General features: G+C 39.8%; 1 protein-coding gene across 1 annotated transcript in view; it reads left to right on the top strand.

The window, feature by feature from the left end:
* Positions 1-13948, top strand: part of si:dkey-49n23.1 (semaphorin-3D) — an 88551-nt gene extending 74603 nt beyond the window's left edge. The window contains exons 13-18 of the mRNA XM_035661832.1: positions 6385-6473; positions 7894-7935; positions 8341-8498; positions 9676-9740; positions 10949-11106; positions 11940-13948. Coding sequence (XP_035517725.1) covers positions 6385-6473; positions 7894-7935; positions 8341-8498; positions 9676-9740; positions 10949-11106; positions 11940-12449 — 1022 coding nt within the window. The 3' untranslated portion in view covers positions 12450-13948. The remainder of the gene's footprint in view (positions 1-6384; positions 6474-7893; positions 7936-8340; positions 8499-9675; positions 9741-10948; positions 11107-11939) is intronic.
* The last annotated feature ends 6 nt before the right edge of the window (positions 13949-13954 follow it).

The raw sequence follows: 13954 nt of genomic DNA, 5'->3' as shown, positions 1-13954 counted from the left end.
GTATGTGAGACTGAAAGTAGTTAAACTGTGTGTTCACTGCAAATAGTCAATGTTTCTGTTGTGGCAATTCAACTGATTGCATGAAGGAAAGAATAACAAAGGCATAGAGAGAGAGAGAGGGAGACAGACAGAGAGAGAGAGAGGAGATGGAAATTATTACAATGAGCTTCATTTGTGTGACTCTGTAAGTTGGGGTGAATCTAGATAGGTGGCCCTGACTGATGGGAAGTTTGGTGGCAAATGCTTTCATATTTAACTTATAAATTTAAATGATTTAAAGAAAATGTGTTAACAAAACAGAAGACTCAATTATAGTGCAATGAAAAAATCTGGAAATAAAACAATTTGATTTCTAATGCCACCTTTAGATATTTCTATTCAATGTTACACTAATGTGCCACAATAATATAATGTTTGAGTTGAAATATCTTAATGTGGGGTCTTTTACTAGTAAGTTTGTGATTAAATCAGTATATATTTCTGCCACTCCTCCCCATGCCATCCCATTAATATGTTTTTAGATATGCTCCTGAAATGGAAAGAAAAACAGAACAAAGTGCAAGACGGAGCGATAAAAAACTGAAAAACACAAGGAAAACATGGGTGGAAAAGAGAAAACAGATGAGGACATATGGGACACCATGGAGTCAAACTGACAAAGGCTTTCTTATAAAAACTAAAAGGGATTTAAAAGAAATTAGACATGAGGACAGAGCAGGGGCTAATGTTGATAGATGTGGTGGTAGAAGACATGGAGGGCAAAAAGTGGAGACATGGATGGTGGAAACTGTGACCAGAGCTGTACACTATCTTCAAAACAGAGAAACAGAGAAACAGGGAGGGGAAGAGACAAGAGACACAGCCACTGTAATGGATATAAAACACAAACAGCAGAAATCAAATGCCATTTTTCACTCTGGTGAAATAAATGACTCACTTCATCACATGTTTATGTTTTAAGGTTTCTAGCTGGCACTCCAAAACTCAAGAGTTTAAATCAAGAGTTTGGGACAGAGGTAGAAGAGAATAAGAGATGGGTGTTTAGAGAGCATTACAAGTCAGGGCTGAACATAATGATTTCCTGTGGAGTAAAAGATCGTTTAACAAAACTAACAGAAATAACCATATTTTCTAAATCCAGAGAAAGAAGTAGAAAATTACACATGACCAAACATAATGCATTTCACAATCACTTACTGTGAAATACAGTCACACCTTTAGAAACAGGTTAAAAAATGTTTTTATCTCCTAAACAACAGAATATGTTTTCATCCAAATGGTTAGAAGAGTCTTTAAAGCACCAGTGTTTGGAATTCAGTGGCTTCTAGGACTGTAACTGTTGATTGCAACGGTTTGAATGCAGCTAACACATATGTTAATTTTTAGGTCAGTGCTGTTGACCAAGGCACTGGTTCAGGTCTGGAGTTGGTCCCCCGGGTGCCGCCCACTGCTCCTAGTGCAGGAGGAGGTCAAATGCAGAGAATGAATTTACCCATGGGGATCAATAAAGGTTGACTCAACTTTAACTAAGCCTTCCAAATGTGTAGGAGAAACTATGCTGGTCGTGAAACTCGCAACAAAACTAAAGTGAAAGTCCCCATCAAGAGCCAAAAATTGCGGTTCAACATGGCGGACTCCACCAGAAAAGGACCTGCTCCCTCTGTAGATAAAAAAGTCTCATTCAAGGTAACAAAAACACAACAATTCTTATTTTCAGGTGCACTGAAATGCGATAAGTTATTTTATCTAAAAAAATTGTTAAAACAGAAACTCGGTTTTGTAAGTTAAAAACGATTCTTGATGCTAGTAATTTTAAGTGATGCTGACTTAGTTTTGTAAGTTAATGAAACATTCCTGATTAAGTATCTTTACTAGGTATTTTGTTTTCACAGTACAAATAAAACTTACAAAATTAAGTCAGTGTCACTTAAAATGATAAAAACTACTCGATCAAGAAAGATTTACTTAAAAAATTCAATGCAATCGATGTTAAATTAACTTATTTGGTTTTACAGTGTGGCTGTACACTAATGAAAACAAACCTGTGAATATTATTCATATTATTTCTGCCAATAGATCCTCATAAATGTTACACACTGGAGCTTTAAAGTTTCAGGAAATACCTTCAGTATCCTTCGGGTTTTTCGAAAATGGCCAGGAATAATAAAATAATAGAAATATTTTTTCTGGATAATTGGACGCTCTGTGGCTTGAATGTAACAGTAATAGAGTGAGAGCACAAACTGGGGTTACGTCGAGTCAACAGGAAAAAAATTAGTTAAAGCATCTTTCGACAACTTCACATTTTAATCAAACCACATCATTAAAATGTCATTTATGACTGAGTGTGGTTCATTTGTTCATCTGTTGTGTGTAAACATCCCGCATTCATTCATTATCTCTTTAAAGTGCCTCTGAAGGTGGAAAAGGTCGACTGTTCCTCCAAAAGCAACACTTGTGTGACAGGGTGAATGGGTTCTTGAGTGTGTCTGGTCTTTGTGTATCAGTGCGTCAACATACACACACGTGTTTGCAGGTGTGCACGTATGTGTGATCATAAAAACCCTGAAGCTGTATGTGTGTAATTGTGGTCCTGTGTGTGTGTGTTTGGCAGTGAACGGCTGTGTGTGCGTGATAAATGGTGGAGGTTATTTAACTGCTGGTGACAGGCCGAGGGGCCAGAGGTGCTCCGACGGCTCCATACATCTCCTCTAAGTGGATTCCTCTCCAACATCTCTCATCTCCCCATCAACTGCACATTTACCTGCCTGATAAATGCTCTTTCTGCTCTTTCAAGTGCTCTGATTTTTTTACGTTATGCGACCAGGATGAATCTTCTGACTCGTCTTCCCATCGGCTAATTTTTTTTTTTTATTGCTGTTTCTAAGCGTAGATAATATCCCTTTTTTTTATGCGTAGCCACGTGCTTACGTCAAAGTGGTTTACTCTAAAAATAAAATATACTTTAAAAAGTCTACAGGTTACTCTGAGGTCATGAGTTGAGTAGTGACTCATTTTATGCACATGTTCGTCCCGATTAATGTCACTGTTTTTGTGGTCTTAAAAACAATACGCAGATGATATTCAATTATATTTTAAGCATAAAATTATTTTATTATGCTTTATCTGACTGACTAAACTCTATAAAGTAATTGGATAGGAAGTAATTTCCTACAGCCCAATGTTTTTTTCTAACTTGTTTTCGTTAATTTTGAACTTACTCAGACATTTTAAAGGACAAATCTGCAATATTCTATATTTTGTTATGTCATCAATGTGTTAGTCCATCTGCAAAATACAAGAAATATGTATTGAGAGCCTTATCCTTTATCAAAATACAGTAATTGTAACAGCTGTCTCTTGATACCTAATAGCTGCACCTGTGTGATAATACGTATTACCATAAATATATATTAACTTTAGAATAATTACAGTGGCTTATTTTGGTCTATTTTCTCATCATCACATTTTTAAAGCAAAAAAATGAAAGAGGAGATGTTTTTTTTTTCCTGCGTTTGGCATGCAGAGGGTCATGACCTCCATCGGCTGGAGGTCATAAATATTAACCACAAGGTCAAAGCTGAGCTGCTATTTATAATTCTAATGTGAAAACCTGATGGCCGAATGCTGGTACAGCTGTAGCCTGGAGCTCCACGGGGAAAAAGTTCAAACTGAACGGTAAAAAATGTAGAAAACAGGAGAATGGCTGTCACCCATCCATTAACATTACTGTGGCCTCAAAAGTATAGAATAATGTAACTGATATAGTACATTAGTTATATTGGCCCTCGTGCCAGGAAGAAAGATCAACATTAAGTTGATACACAAAGAGGCCACAAGAGTAAAAGACCTCAACAGTAACGTAACAGTAACTTAGATTTTTGTATTAGCAACAACCTTAGGCAGCTATATAGCTTGGTTAGCAATTAGAACAACTGAATTCACAAACATTGACAGTATATATGGTCTCAATCTTTAGTTTCAGTGTTCTTCCATACAGCATGATGTTCATTTAGTAACTGATGGTCCCATTTAGAGTCAAACAGACCATGCAGGGTAAATGCTTTTAGGGCTGGGGCTACCTTGTGATTTGACAGCTCATTCTCAGTGAGTCCCGTCCAGCTCAACGCACCAAACTCAGATCAAAAGATATGGATCCAGATTCTGTTGTTGACTATTTCTCTCCTCAAATCTGTTCACATACATATTTTACTGTTAATCTGGAACACGAGAACAGACAGGTTGAATAAGTGCAGCTCAACTCACGGTATGTTTACTGATTGCAAAAATGTGGCGTGTCAGTATTAGTTTGGTCACAGATCTGACAGAAAAGTGGAAAATATCAAACATGTGGAACTAAACTTCTGGTTGCAGAATAAACACTGAGTACGTCTCAGGCTCAGAAAATGTTTTCACATACTGGATCCTGTATATATTTTATGATGAGCTTGGACAGTACACACACGTTTTTTAAAGGAGCTAATCATCCTGAGCTCTTTCAGGGACCTTTGCGAACTTTTCCAGCTTGAGCTTACTCTTGACTTGTGGTTTCTCAACGTTTATCTTTTGCCTTATTGGGCTGAGACCGAACAAATGCTGGCCTGTTGTCAGAGGAACACAGATTTTATCTCGACTCTGAAATGAAATGTTACAAAGGTCTCCGATGGCCACAGACATCCAAATACATCATCAGTCCATGTAGGGTAGCCTTGTTAGACAAACTCATCTGTACACACACACATGCATAAACACACACGCACACACAGGAGGTTTCCCACAGCGAGGTTTATGAGGTTCCCTGGGAGCATCCTGACATTGTGTATGTGTGTGTTCATGTACAAACATGTGCCTGTGTGTGTCTTCAGTGTGTAGTTTCACTGTAACAGATGGTGTGTGTGTGTGTATGTGTAGCAGTAGTAGAGATAAAGTCTCATAAATCCTCCCTGAAATTTTTTACATTGTGTGCAGTTTCTGGATTCCTCCGTTACTACGGTTACCGCTATAGCATGTGTCCTCCACGGCAACAGTCACAGAATGTTTGTTGACTTTTAAGAATAAGAAACCTTTGTTTTGTACAAACACACATCTATAACTAATAACTTCATACTTTCATATGATAATACTTTAGTGATTTGGCATTCAGGTGCTTTAAGTTGTGAGAACACTGTTCTTTTGGAAACAACATGTAGCAGCAGCACAAATACAACCTGGCTGGAATGGGCCAGTATACTCGTCAGTTCAGATTTTTTGTACCTTTACTTCTTTTTGCCTACCACCACCTGCAGTGAGCATGGGCGTACCCACCACTGAAGTCCCAGAGGTCCTAACCTCAGCATTGTTTCTGAGGTCAGTTTTTGGACCTTGTACCCATACAGCAGTGCTGGCGAGGTACTTCTAAACGCCTGCCTAACTGCGTCTCTGTATAAACACATTACTAGCTTAAATGTCCTTGTTAAAATTGATTAAAAAAGGCAAGAAAATTAGGGTTAGGGTTGTGCTGAATTAGTGTACTGATCATTTCAGGCACTGCTCAAAGCAAATAGTAATAGTATAGTATAAATAGTAATACTCCAACGTGATTACACTCATTTACAGTTATGCTATATTTAAATGTTTCTTGTTTCATGTAAATGAACCACTTTTTTCAATTTCTGTCATCTGTATTTTCTTTAGCTCTCATAAGAGCCATAAATTATTCCATTTAATTCCTGAACAATATAAAGCAACTGCACTTTCTCTGGAAGGTGAGCTTTACACCAATTTCCCGATACAACTCTTGATTAAGCTTCTTCTGTTCAAGGTTCGAGTTATAATCTGAGCTTTGTGGGGATCTCTAAAATACTTTATACACTCTTATTAATTATAACTACTCACGTTCTATTAGGAGGTAACAACACTGAAACCTGCACACAACAAGAGAAACCTTCAGGTCATTAATTCAACCATGAAATCATTAAAATGTCTTCCCCTGACATATCATATGGGATGTTATTGAGATTCCAGTCAACAAAACCCTGTTGATTTTCTTACAATTGAAAATATAACTGTTTAATAAAGGATTTCTGCAGGTAAAGACCTACCTGTTGGGTTTGCATACAGTATGTGAATGCTTTCATCAACTGTTGATATGTTGAACTGCTTTGTTCAGTCAATGATGCACTTTTGCTGCGTGGTGCAACCCTAACCCTAACCCTGGCATTCTTTGGTCAGCCTCATTCATTTTTCCAAAGTATTTGTGTTGTTTTAAATGTAATAATAGAGGACAACCAGAGTTCAGGAAGCCTAAATATTATTTTTCTTTGTGGTTTTGTACACCACAGCCTCTACCCAGTGAACACACTGTGTGTATTGACGTGTAATTAATATTCTTTTCTGTTTTTCCAGATGATGGGAAGGTGGTGAAAGCAGTGTCAGTCATCAAAGACAACTGGGACACAGAGGAGATCATTCTGGAGGAGATGACTGTCTTCCAGGTGAGATCAGCTATCAGTATCAAGTTTTTTTGAATGAAAGCTATACTAATGAATTTTCTTCATGCAGTATACCCACATAAATGTCAGACAAGGCTGTCAGTACTTGTTAATACTTGTAAAAGTCTGTTTGGGACGGTATTTGCTCTATGTAGTTACACAGGACTTTTATGGCTATAATCTCCCAGTGCCCATCTGCCAGCCCTGCAGAATGTGATGTGCTGCGTGAGGCCTTATGCAGTTTCCAATGGAACATATTTGTCTGGAATAACTCCACTAAACAGAAAAACAGATAGCAGGGCGCATTTTTCCCAAGGTCCTCTATGTAAATACGCTAAGACAGGAGGGGACTGAGGAGGGAACCAAAAAACAAAAACAGAAAAGGCCAAAATACAGTTGGAGAAAAAAATGGGAGAGACAGAAATAGAGCAGGACACGTGGAAGAGAGGAATTAAACAAGGAAATAAGCCTCAGAGAGCTTTAAAACAGAGCACAGGTGACGGGAAGGAGGAGAGACAGAAAACCACAACAAGCAAAAACAGCCACAAACAAACAGGATACCAGATGCTCTTACTTTATAACTGAGATTAAAACAGGAACCAACCCATTTCCACAGCAGCTGGCATCGACTGTGCAGCCATATGATGAACTGCAGTGTTTATTTCAGAGTTTTCTATCCGCTGAAGGCTGGGTTTGAGCCAGAGGAGGCTGCTTTGGCACCCTGACTGGCTTTCTAAAAGGAGGCACTTGAATGGTTGGTCAGATTGTTGGCTGTGACAGGACACAGGATAGCCAGATCACTGTACAGATGCCTCTTCTCCTGTCGTCTACCTTTATCCCTCCCTCCTCCTTCAGCTCGACCCCTCCGCTCAGAGTGGTCAGGGGTCATTTACTCCCTTTGTGAGACACTGAAACAAGTCAGTGGGCTGGAAAAATGGAGCTCTGGGGTAATTTAGTCTTCTGAAGGAAGAAAGAGACTCATTAGATTTCTAATCTCGGTAGTTGCCCTGACCTCGAAGCCAGCGTTTACCGTAGCACAGAGGGAATTCCTCAACCTCTGCAGCGCTGAAATATCGCTCTTCTGAAAGAGAACGACCATATAAGTTTTCTCCTTCCTCACATTATCCAAGATCTGTCTGCACAGTTTGTGTAGTTTTCAAGTTTTCTGTGTGTCCTTTTTTTTGTCTTTTACCGACAACGGGGCAATAACTTCAGTGCAGTTAGTCTTAAAAACAAATTAATATCTCCTGACATCTCCTAGATTCTTCTTCTGTTGATTAAATCACATCTATTACCCCGGCCATCATAAACATCTAAATACAAATACTGTGTGTCAGTATGTGTTATCATACTGGATGTATAAATTCTGTCTATAAATGTTTTTGTGTTTTTAAACTCATCCATTTCCCCTTTAATCCTGCAGAGTCCCACTCCCATCCTGAGCCTGGAGCTGTCTACCAAGAGAGTAGGTCTATCTGTCAGCCTGTCTGTCTTCTGACTTTTATGTGTCTGTGTATTTGTGATATTTACTAAGAGTAAACTTTAAGAAGTTTAAAGAAAAACACATATATAAAGTTGATCTGATGGAAAGCTGGTCCATTTAGCGTTATTGGTTATGACTTGGATCACCCAATAAAACAACCACAAGGCTCCAAAAAATTGAAAATTAAGCTAAGTTTTAATATTTATAAAAAAAGAAACAAATATGGGAGAAACTACTTTTTTATTGAGATAGTCACATAAATTAACTTAAAAAGTTGTCTCCCTCTCACTTTTTAAACCTGCAGTAGGACGAACGGTGAACCTACAGAAATGTAACGAAACTCTTTCATTCCTCTTCCTTTCATCTCTCACTACTTCTCCTCCACAGCAACAGCTGTATGTGTCCAGTGAGCTCGGTGTGGCCCAGCTGGGGCTCCAGAGGTGTGAGTTATACGGGGCCGACTGCGCTGAGTGCTGTCTGGCCAGAGACCCCTACTGCTCCTGGGACGGACAGACCTGCTCCAGATTCTTCCCCACCAGCAAGAGGTAAAGAGGGAGGATGATCTTTAGGATAATTCCCTTGAAGGACCCATGAATCCCATCTTAGATTAAAGATGGTGAAATAGGTTGGATTTGGTGTCTTCGAGTGTTTCCCCAAACATTTGGAGAGAGAGAAAAGCAAAAGGAAGAAGTGGGAGAGAGCCAGAGTCGTCTGATGGAGAGAAAATGAGTGACTGAGGGAAGGAGAGAGTGAGAGTTGGTGAAGAAAAGGGTGATAAATAAACATGTAGAGAGACCTTCAGATATGTTACAGTCTTGAGGACGTGAAGCAAAGAAAGAAGGGGGTGCAGGGAAGGGAAGCAGGGTCAGAAAACGACGGCGGGAGGTCGGACTAGAAGGAGAAGGAGACGTGACAGCACTCTTTACCGTGGCTGAAACAACACTCTGTATTTTCATAGCCTGTCCTTGCTCTGTGTGTTCTCGTTCATAATCGCAGTAGCTTCATATTTTCACCCCCGAGGAGCCGGCAGAAGCCCAGCAACAACAGTGAGGAGGAGGATTTAAAGCGGTTATACAGCTTTATCTAAAGGCAACTCCATTATCTGCTGCTGTCAGCTGTTGTTTAACTGATGAGTCTACTGTCTACTGTAGTGCACTTCAGTCACAGGCAGTAACATACATATTAATGATCCCCTCCAAACATGTATTAAGACGTATATGTAATTGTCTTCTTGGAACAATAAGTTCGTCTGATAAATTTTCTTCTGCAAAAAAAGTATAATTTTTACATTAAAATCTGTAAAAATACATCTACTCCTCCTACTTCGTTAAAAATCCCAGAATCTATGAATATGCAAATTGTGTTATTGTGGGTCTTTTGCCTTTCTAAAGAGTTTTCTGGCCACTGTAAGTTTCTCCTACACGCTTGGAAAGGCGAGCAGTATTCAGTTGGTTGTAAAGTGGAAGTTCATTGACAGATATCAAAATCCATCACACTGGTCCTTTAATATTTGTATCATGTTTTACATCATCAATACAGACAATAAATAACAATAATAATCAGAGATTAGGTGAAACTGTTGAGTGTCATAAGATGTTTGATGATAATTTGATAAATAAATTAAAGCTTAAGTTATGTTAAGTTTCTTGGTAAGACAACAACACAATACAACTGCAAGCAATTACACAACATATTCTAAATGTGTGTGTGTGTGTTTCTCAGGCGGGCGCGGAGACAGGATGTAAAGTACGGAGACCCCTGGAGTCAGTGCCCAATCACAGAGGACGGTAAGGATTTCCACTGTCTGATATGAATAAACTGTCTGTGTTTTTAATATTTGTCCTGCCATCAGTTACGTAACGGACACCCAGCTTGGTTGGTGTCGAAACAGAGGACGTCCACTTACATATACACTCTGTGATTGATTGCGTACCTCGAAGTGGCATTGCTGGGGATGGTCGGCTGTTTGTCCGCTGGCTCCAGAGGAGATCTGCATAAATCCCCTTTATGAACTCACTCATGTGATTAAACAGGCTCACTGTAAAACGTCTGTAAAGTCCAAATAGAAGATAATGGTACAGTGATGTATGTTTTAGGAGAGGCTGTTTCAAGATTGTAGAAGTGCTGAGTGAGTCTGTTACTGCTTCTTGACTGTGAATGAATAAACTGACTGGAAATGTAACAATTTTAAGTACTGAAAGCAGTCGGTATGCAAGCTTTAAACATATGATGCTAATTTCCCACAATACCATGCAGGAAGGAAATAGAAGAGCTACTCACAACTGGAAAACAACAAACTGTAGATGGTAGTAAAACTGCCTTGTAAACAAAAGAAAATACTACATCCTGTGTGTATTTTTGACATTAAATTGGCAGTTTCCTGTATTGTATAAAACATTTAAATATGTTGATTTTGACTGCACACTAGTATACTAAGACAGTTAGTATAGTGTATATAGTGCACTGTATTCAGTTAGTATTTAGTGTGGAGTTAGACACACTGAATGTCTCATTTTAACAGAGCCACACTTTACATTTGTGCTACTATCAATGATTTTGAAAGAGTTGGTGTCACTTATTCCATTTGTTTACACTTTATTATGGAAGAAAGATTAATGTGCTATTACTAAAGAGACATAATACCAAAAGATATACAGCACTGACTGAGAATATACATTAAAATACCTTCTATTACCATTCTGTTCTGCAGGCAGGAGTATGGCGAACTCTAGTGGCCGTACTCTGTAACTGCAGTTTTTTTCTTCCCAGCCATTTTAGGGGCAGTTATGATAATTAAGGTTAAGGAAAAGATCAAATGTTCATATAAATGTTTGTATAAAATGTTAATATAACAAGCTAAAGCGATACACCTTTCTTATATTCCCTCTTTTTTCAGATTGACCAATAACAAACATACTGAAGAATTCTCATCTGGGCACAAACACACTCGTTATGTTAAACATATTTCTGTTTTTTTCCCCTGTTGCTCCGTCAGATTCGGACTCTGTGGAGGTGAAGTTGGTGTATGGCGTGGAGGGAAATTCAACCTTCCTGGAGTGTGTTCCTCGGTCGAAGCAGGCTGAGCTCAGGTGGACGGTGCAGCACACAGAGAGCCGGCAGCAAACACTCAGTCACACACAAGAAAGCAGAGAGGTGAGTTTTTATTACCTGAATCACTCAGCAAACATCAGTTGGTGATGATATCTCTCTTCACACGGATGATTCAAATATATTCTGATCTCCATTGTGGGAGTAAAATCTGGTGTTAAACAGTATATTTATATGGTATAGTGTTCTCTTTTTATTACTATAGTTATAGCTTAAGGTTGAAATTAAATCCCTTGTAAGAATAGACATCCCTCACAAACTAGAGGCTGACTGTGTGAGGGAAAGATGAGTGACTGCTGTCAGTTAAAAACAGGTTGCCGTCCTGAGGGATATGGCTGTTTTAATACTAATTCAGGTTCTGTTCCATTTATAGGCCTTTTCCACCAGTGGGGAACAGGCTCTGTTCCAGTTCCAGTACCTAGTTTTAAACCGTTAGGAGCATTTCGACCAAAAATAAAGTGGTTCATAACCCGGAAAGTTTGTTCCGAGCTGGAGCCAAAAATTAGCAGGTTTTCTTTGGGAACCAAAGTGGGTGTGTCCTATTCTACAGGTTGTTGTGCATTATGCAAAGTCCTCTGTTAAAGACACATTTATTATTATAATGGTTCCACTCTGAAAACTGGTTCGATAGATAGCAGCAAGGTTGCAAGAATCCTGAACGTAACCAGTTCAAGAACAGTACTAGTCTAGCAGATTCTTTCCTGTGAGCCAACGTGCACAATAGCAGCAGCCTGACCCTGTTTGACCTGAATGGAACAGAGCCTGTGTTTACCCTACTGTTTCACATCAAAATGGCTGCTGTGAAAAAGGTCTATTCATTCATGAAGTAAACTTAATCATCACCTTCATGTCTGTGTATTTGTCTCTCCTGCTCTTAGCTCCCTCAGAGCGATGACCACCGCTCCCTCCACATGAAGCAGGGGTTGCTGGTTCAACATCTGGAGCTGGCGGACGCAGGCCTCTACACCTGCGCCAGCCACGAGCACTCCTACAGCCAGGTCCTGGCCCGATACCGCGTTCACATTATCCCCAACAACAGCCTCCACCCGACGCGCCACCAGCAGAACCACAGCCCGAACAACCCAAACCCTGCGGCCCTCGGGAAGGTCACAGGGTTTCTCGGCCAGTCGGGGCCCCCTCAGTCGCCGCCTCTGCTGCCGGGACACCGGAACTCGTGGCTGCTGCCCCAACATCCCCAGCAGCTTCCTCTGAGGAGCTTCAAAGACCTGCACATGGTGGGGACCAACAGTCTGAGTGTGGACGAGTACTGTGAGCAGCTGTGGTACCGCGAGAAGCGTCGGCAGCAGAAGCTCCGCACCCTGAAGCTGAAACAGGAGAGCAGGAAAGCCCGGGTGAGGAGGAACAACCCTCCTGAGGTTCCCCTCTAGTCCACCTGGAGGACAGAGACTGCCTATGGACAACAGATCCTGTACATGCAGGGGACAAGGAAAGGTTTCATCAAGAACGTTTGCTTTTTGAGCAAATAATGCCAGCTGATAGTGACACCAACTATATTTGCCATTAAAGACTGACAGAAATAAAAAAGGAATAGTTTAGTATATCCTGAATATTTAGTAGAATATGTATATTATTCACAACATTCATCCTCCTCATGGCTCCAAGCTTCAGGTAAAACTGAAAATGTTATTTTGTCACTTAAAATTCAGACTAGCGAGGTGGCATCATGTCTGAATGATAAATCAGCTCTCCTCAGAATCACAAATGTGCCAAGTATTGAGTGTATAACGCATTTAAGAATGCATGTTTTGTTTCTGTATTATCTGCCCATCTGACCAGAAGCCAGTGGACACATTAAATCATATTTGATTTACGTGATGTCAGCTTATGAACTGTCCAAGCTACCATATGTTGTGGCTCCTAGTTTGTTGCTTTTGCTAAAATAAAAAAATTTAAATATCCTAGTTATCTATCTGAACTAACTAGCTTAGCAATCCCAAAACCTGTTTAGGCAAACTGCTCTGAGTTTAAAGGTTATATATATGAAATTGGCCACTGGATGACGCACTAGAGCAGCATCTCAGACCAAAGCAATGGGACAGAAATGAAATAAAACTCACCAAAATCAACTTTCCATAGTCTTTACAACAATCCCCAACACTAGTTTGGTTGAAATAAACTCTTAATTAAATTAGATGTGACAGTATTTGTAAAAAGGGAACAGTAAGCTAACTGCCCCCGTCAAAGTGCGTTGTTGTTGCCACTGACAGGCTCAGGTTGTTCTTCTACAGGGATAGACCTTTAGTTTAACCAGAAATAATGTCACTATGACTGTCCACCAGACTCCATGGACAAAAAAGGTCATTTTACTTCACATATCATCGTAATATCATAAGGTCATTCAAAGTGGACAGAAACAGAATAAAACTCATTAAAACCGTCTCTGTTAGTGTTTCCAACAATCACCTGGTGATTCACCGACGTAGATGATAAAAACAGCAGTTTCAGTCGAAGGCAGGACTGGTGTGAAACCAAACCAACAGAGAGGCTGCGATACAACACAAAGCTCCAAAAGCCCCATATTAAATATCTAACTTTACAGCAGAAATAAACACGTTTACAGAGACTTTTGGTCTCTGTAGCTAATTACCCCCTTCATGACAACTGTACAGGGGGTGAACTCACCTGTTTAAATTAGATTAGGGTTTAAAGTTATACATAATTTAGGACATGGCTGTTTTCAGTAACCAGGGTTCATTCGGGTCTCCTCAGCTCCACCTCTTTGTCCATATTTGGAGTCAGGGCAGCCAAGATGTCGACTGACAGAGAAACCTCTGGGTGACGCCATAAAGACTACTTCCATTTTTATTTATACAGTCTATACTCAGGATGCCATCACTCCACTATACTGTATCTTTACATAGCAAATAGTTGT

This window comes from Morone saxatilis, unplaced genomic scaffold, assembly GCF_004916995.1.
Source record: "Morone saxatilis isolate NCDOM2014 unplaced genomic scaffold, NCSU_SB_2.0 Contig18, whole genome shotgun sequence".
Taxonomy (NCBI): domain Eukaryota; kingdom Metazoa; phylum Chordata; class Actinopteri; family Moronidae; genus Morone; species Morone saxatilis.
Note: the sequence above shows the minus strand (reverse complement) of the source record. Positions and strands in the feature narration are given on the sequence as shown.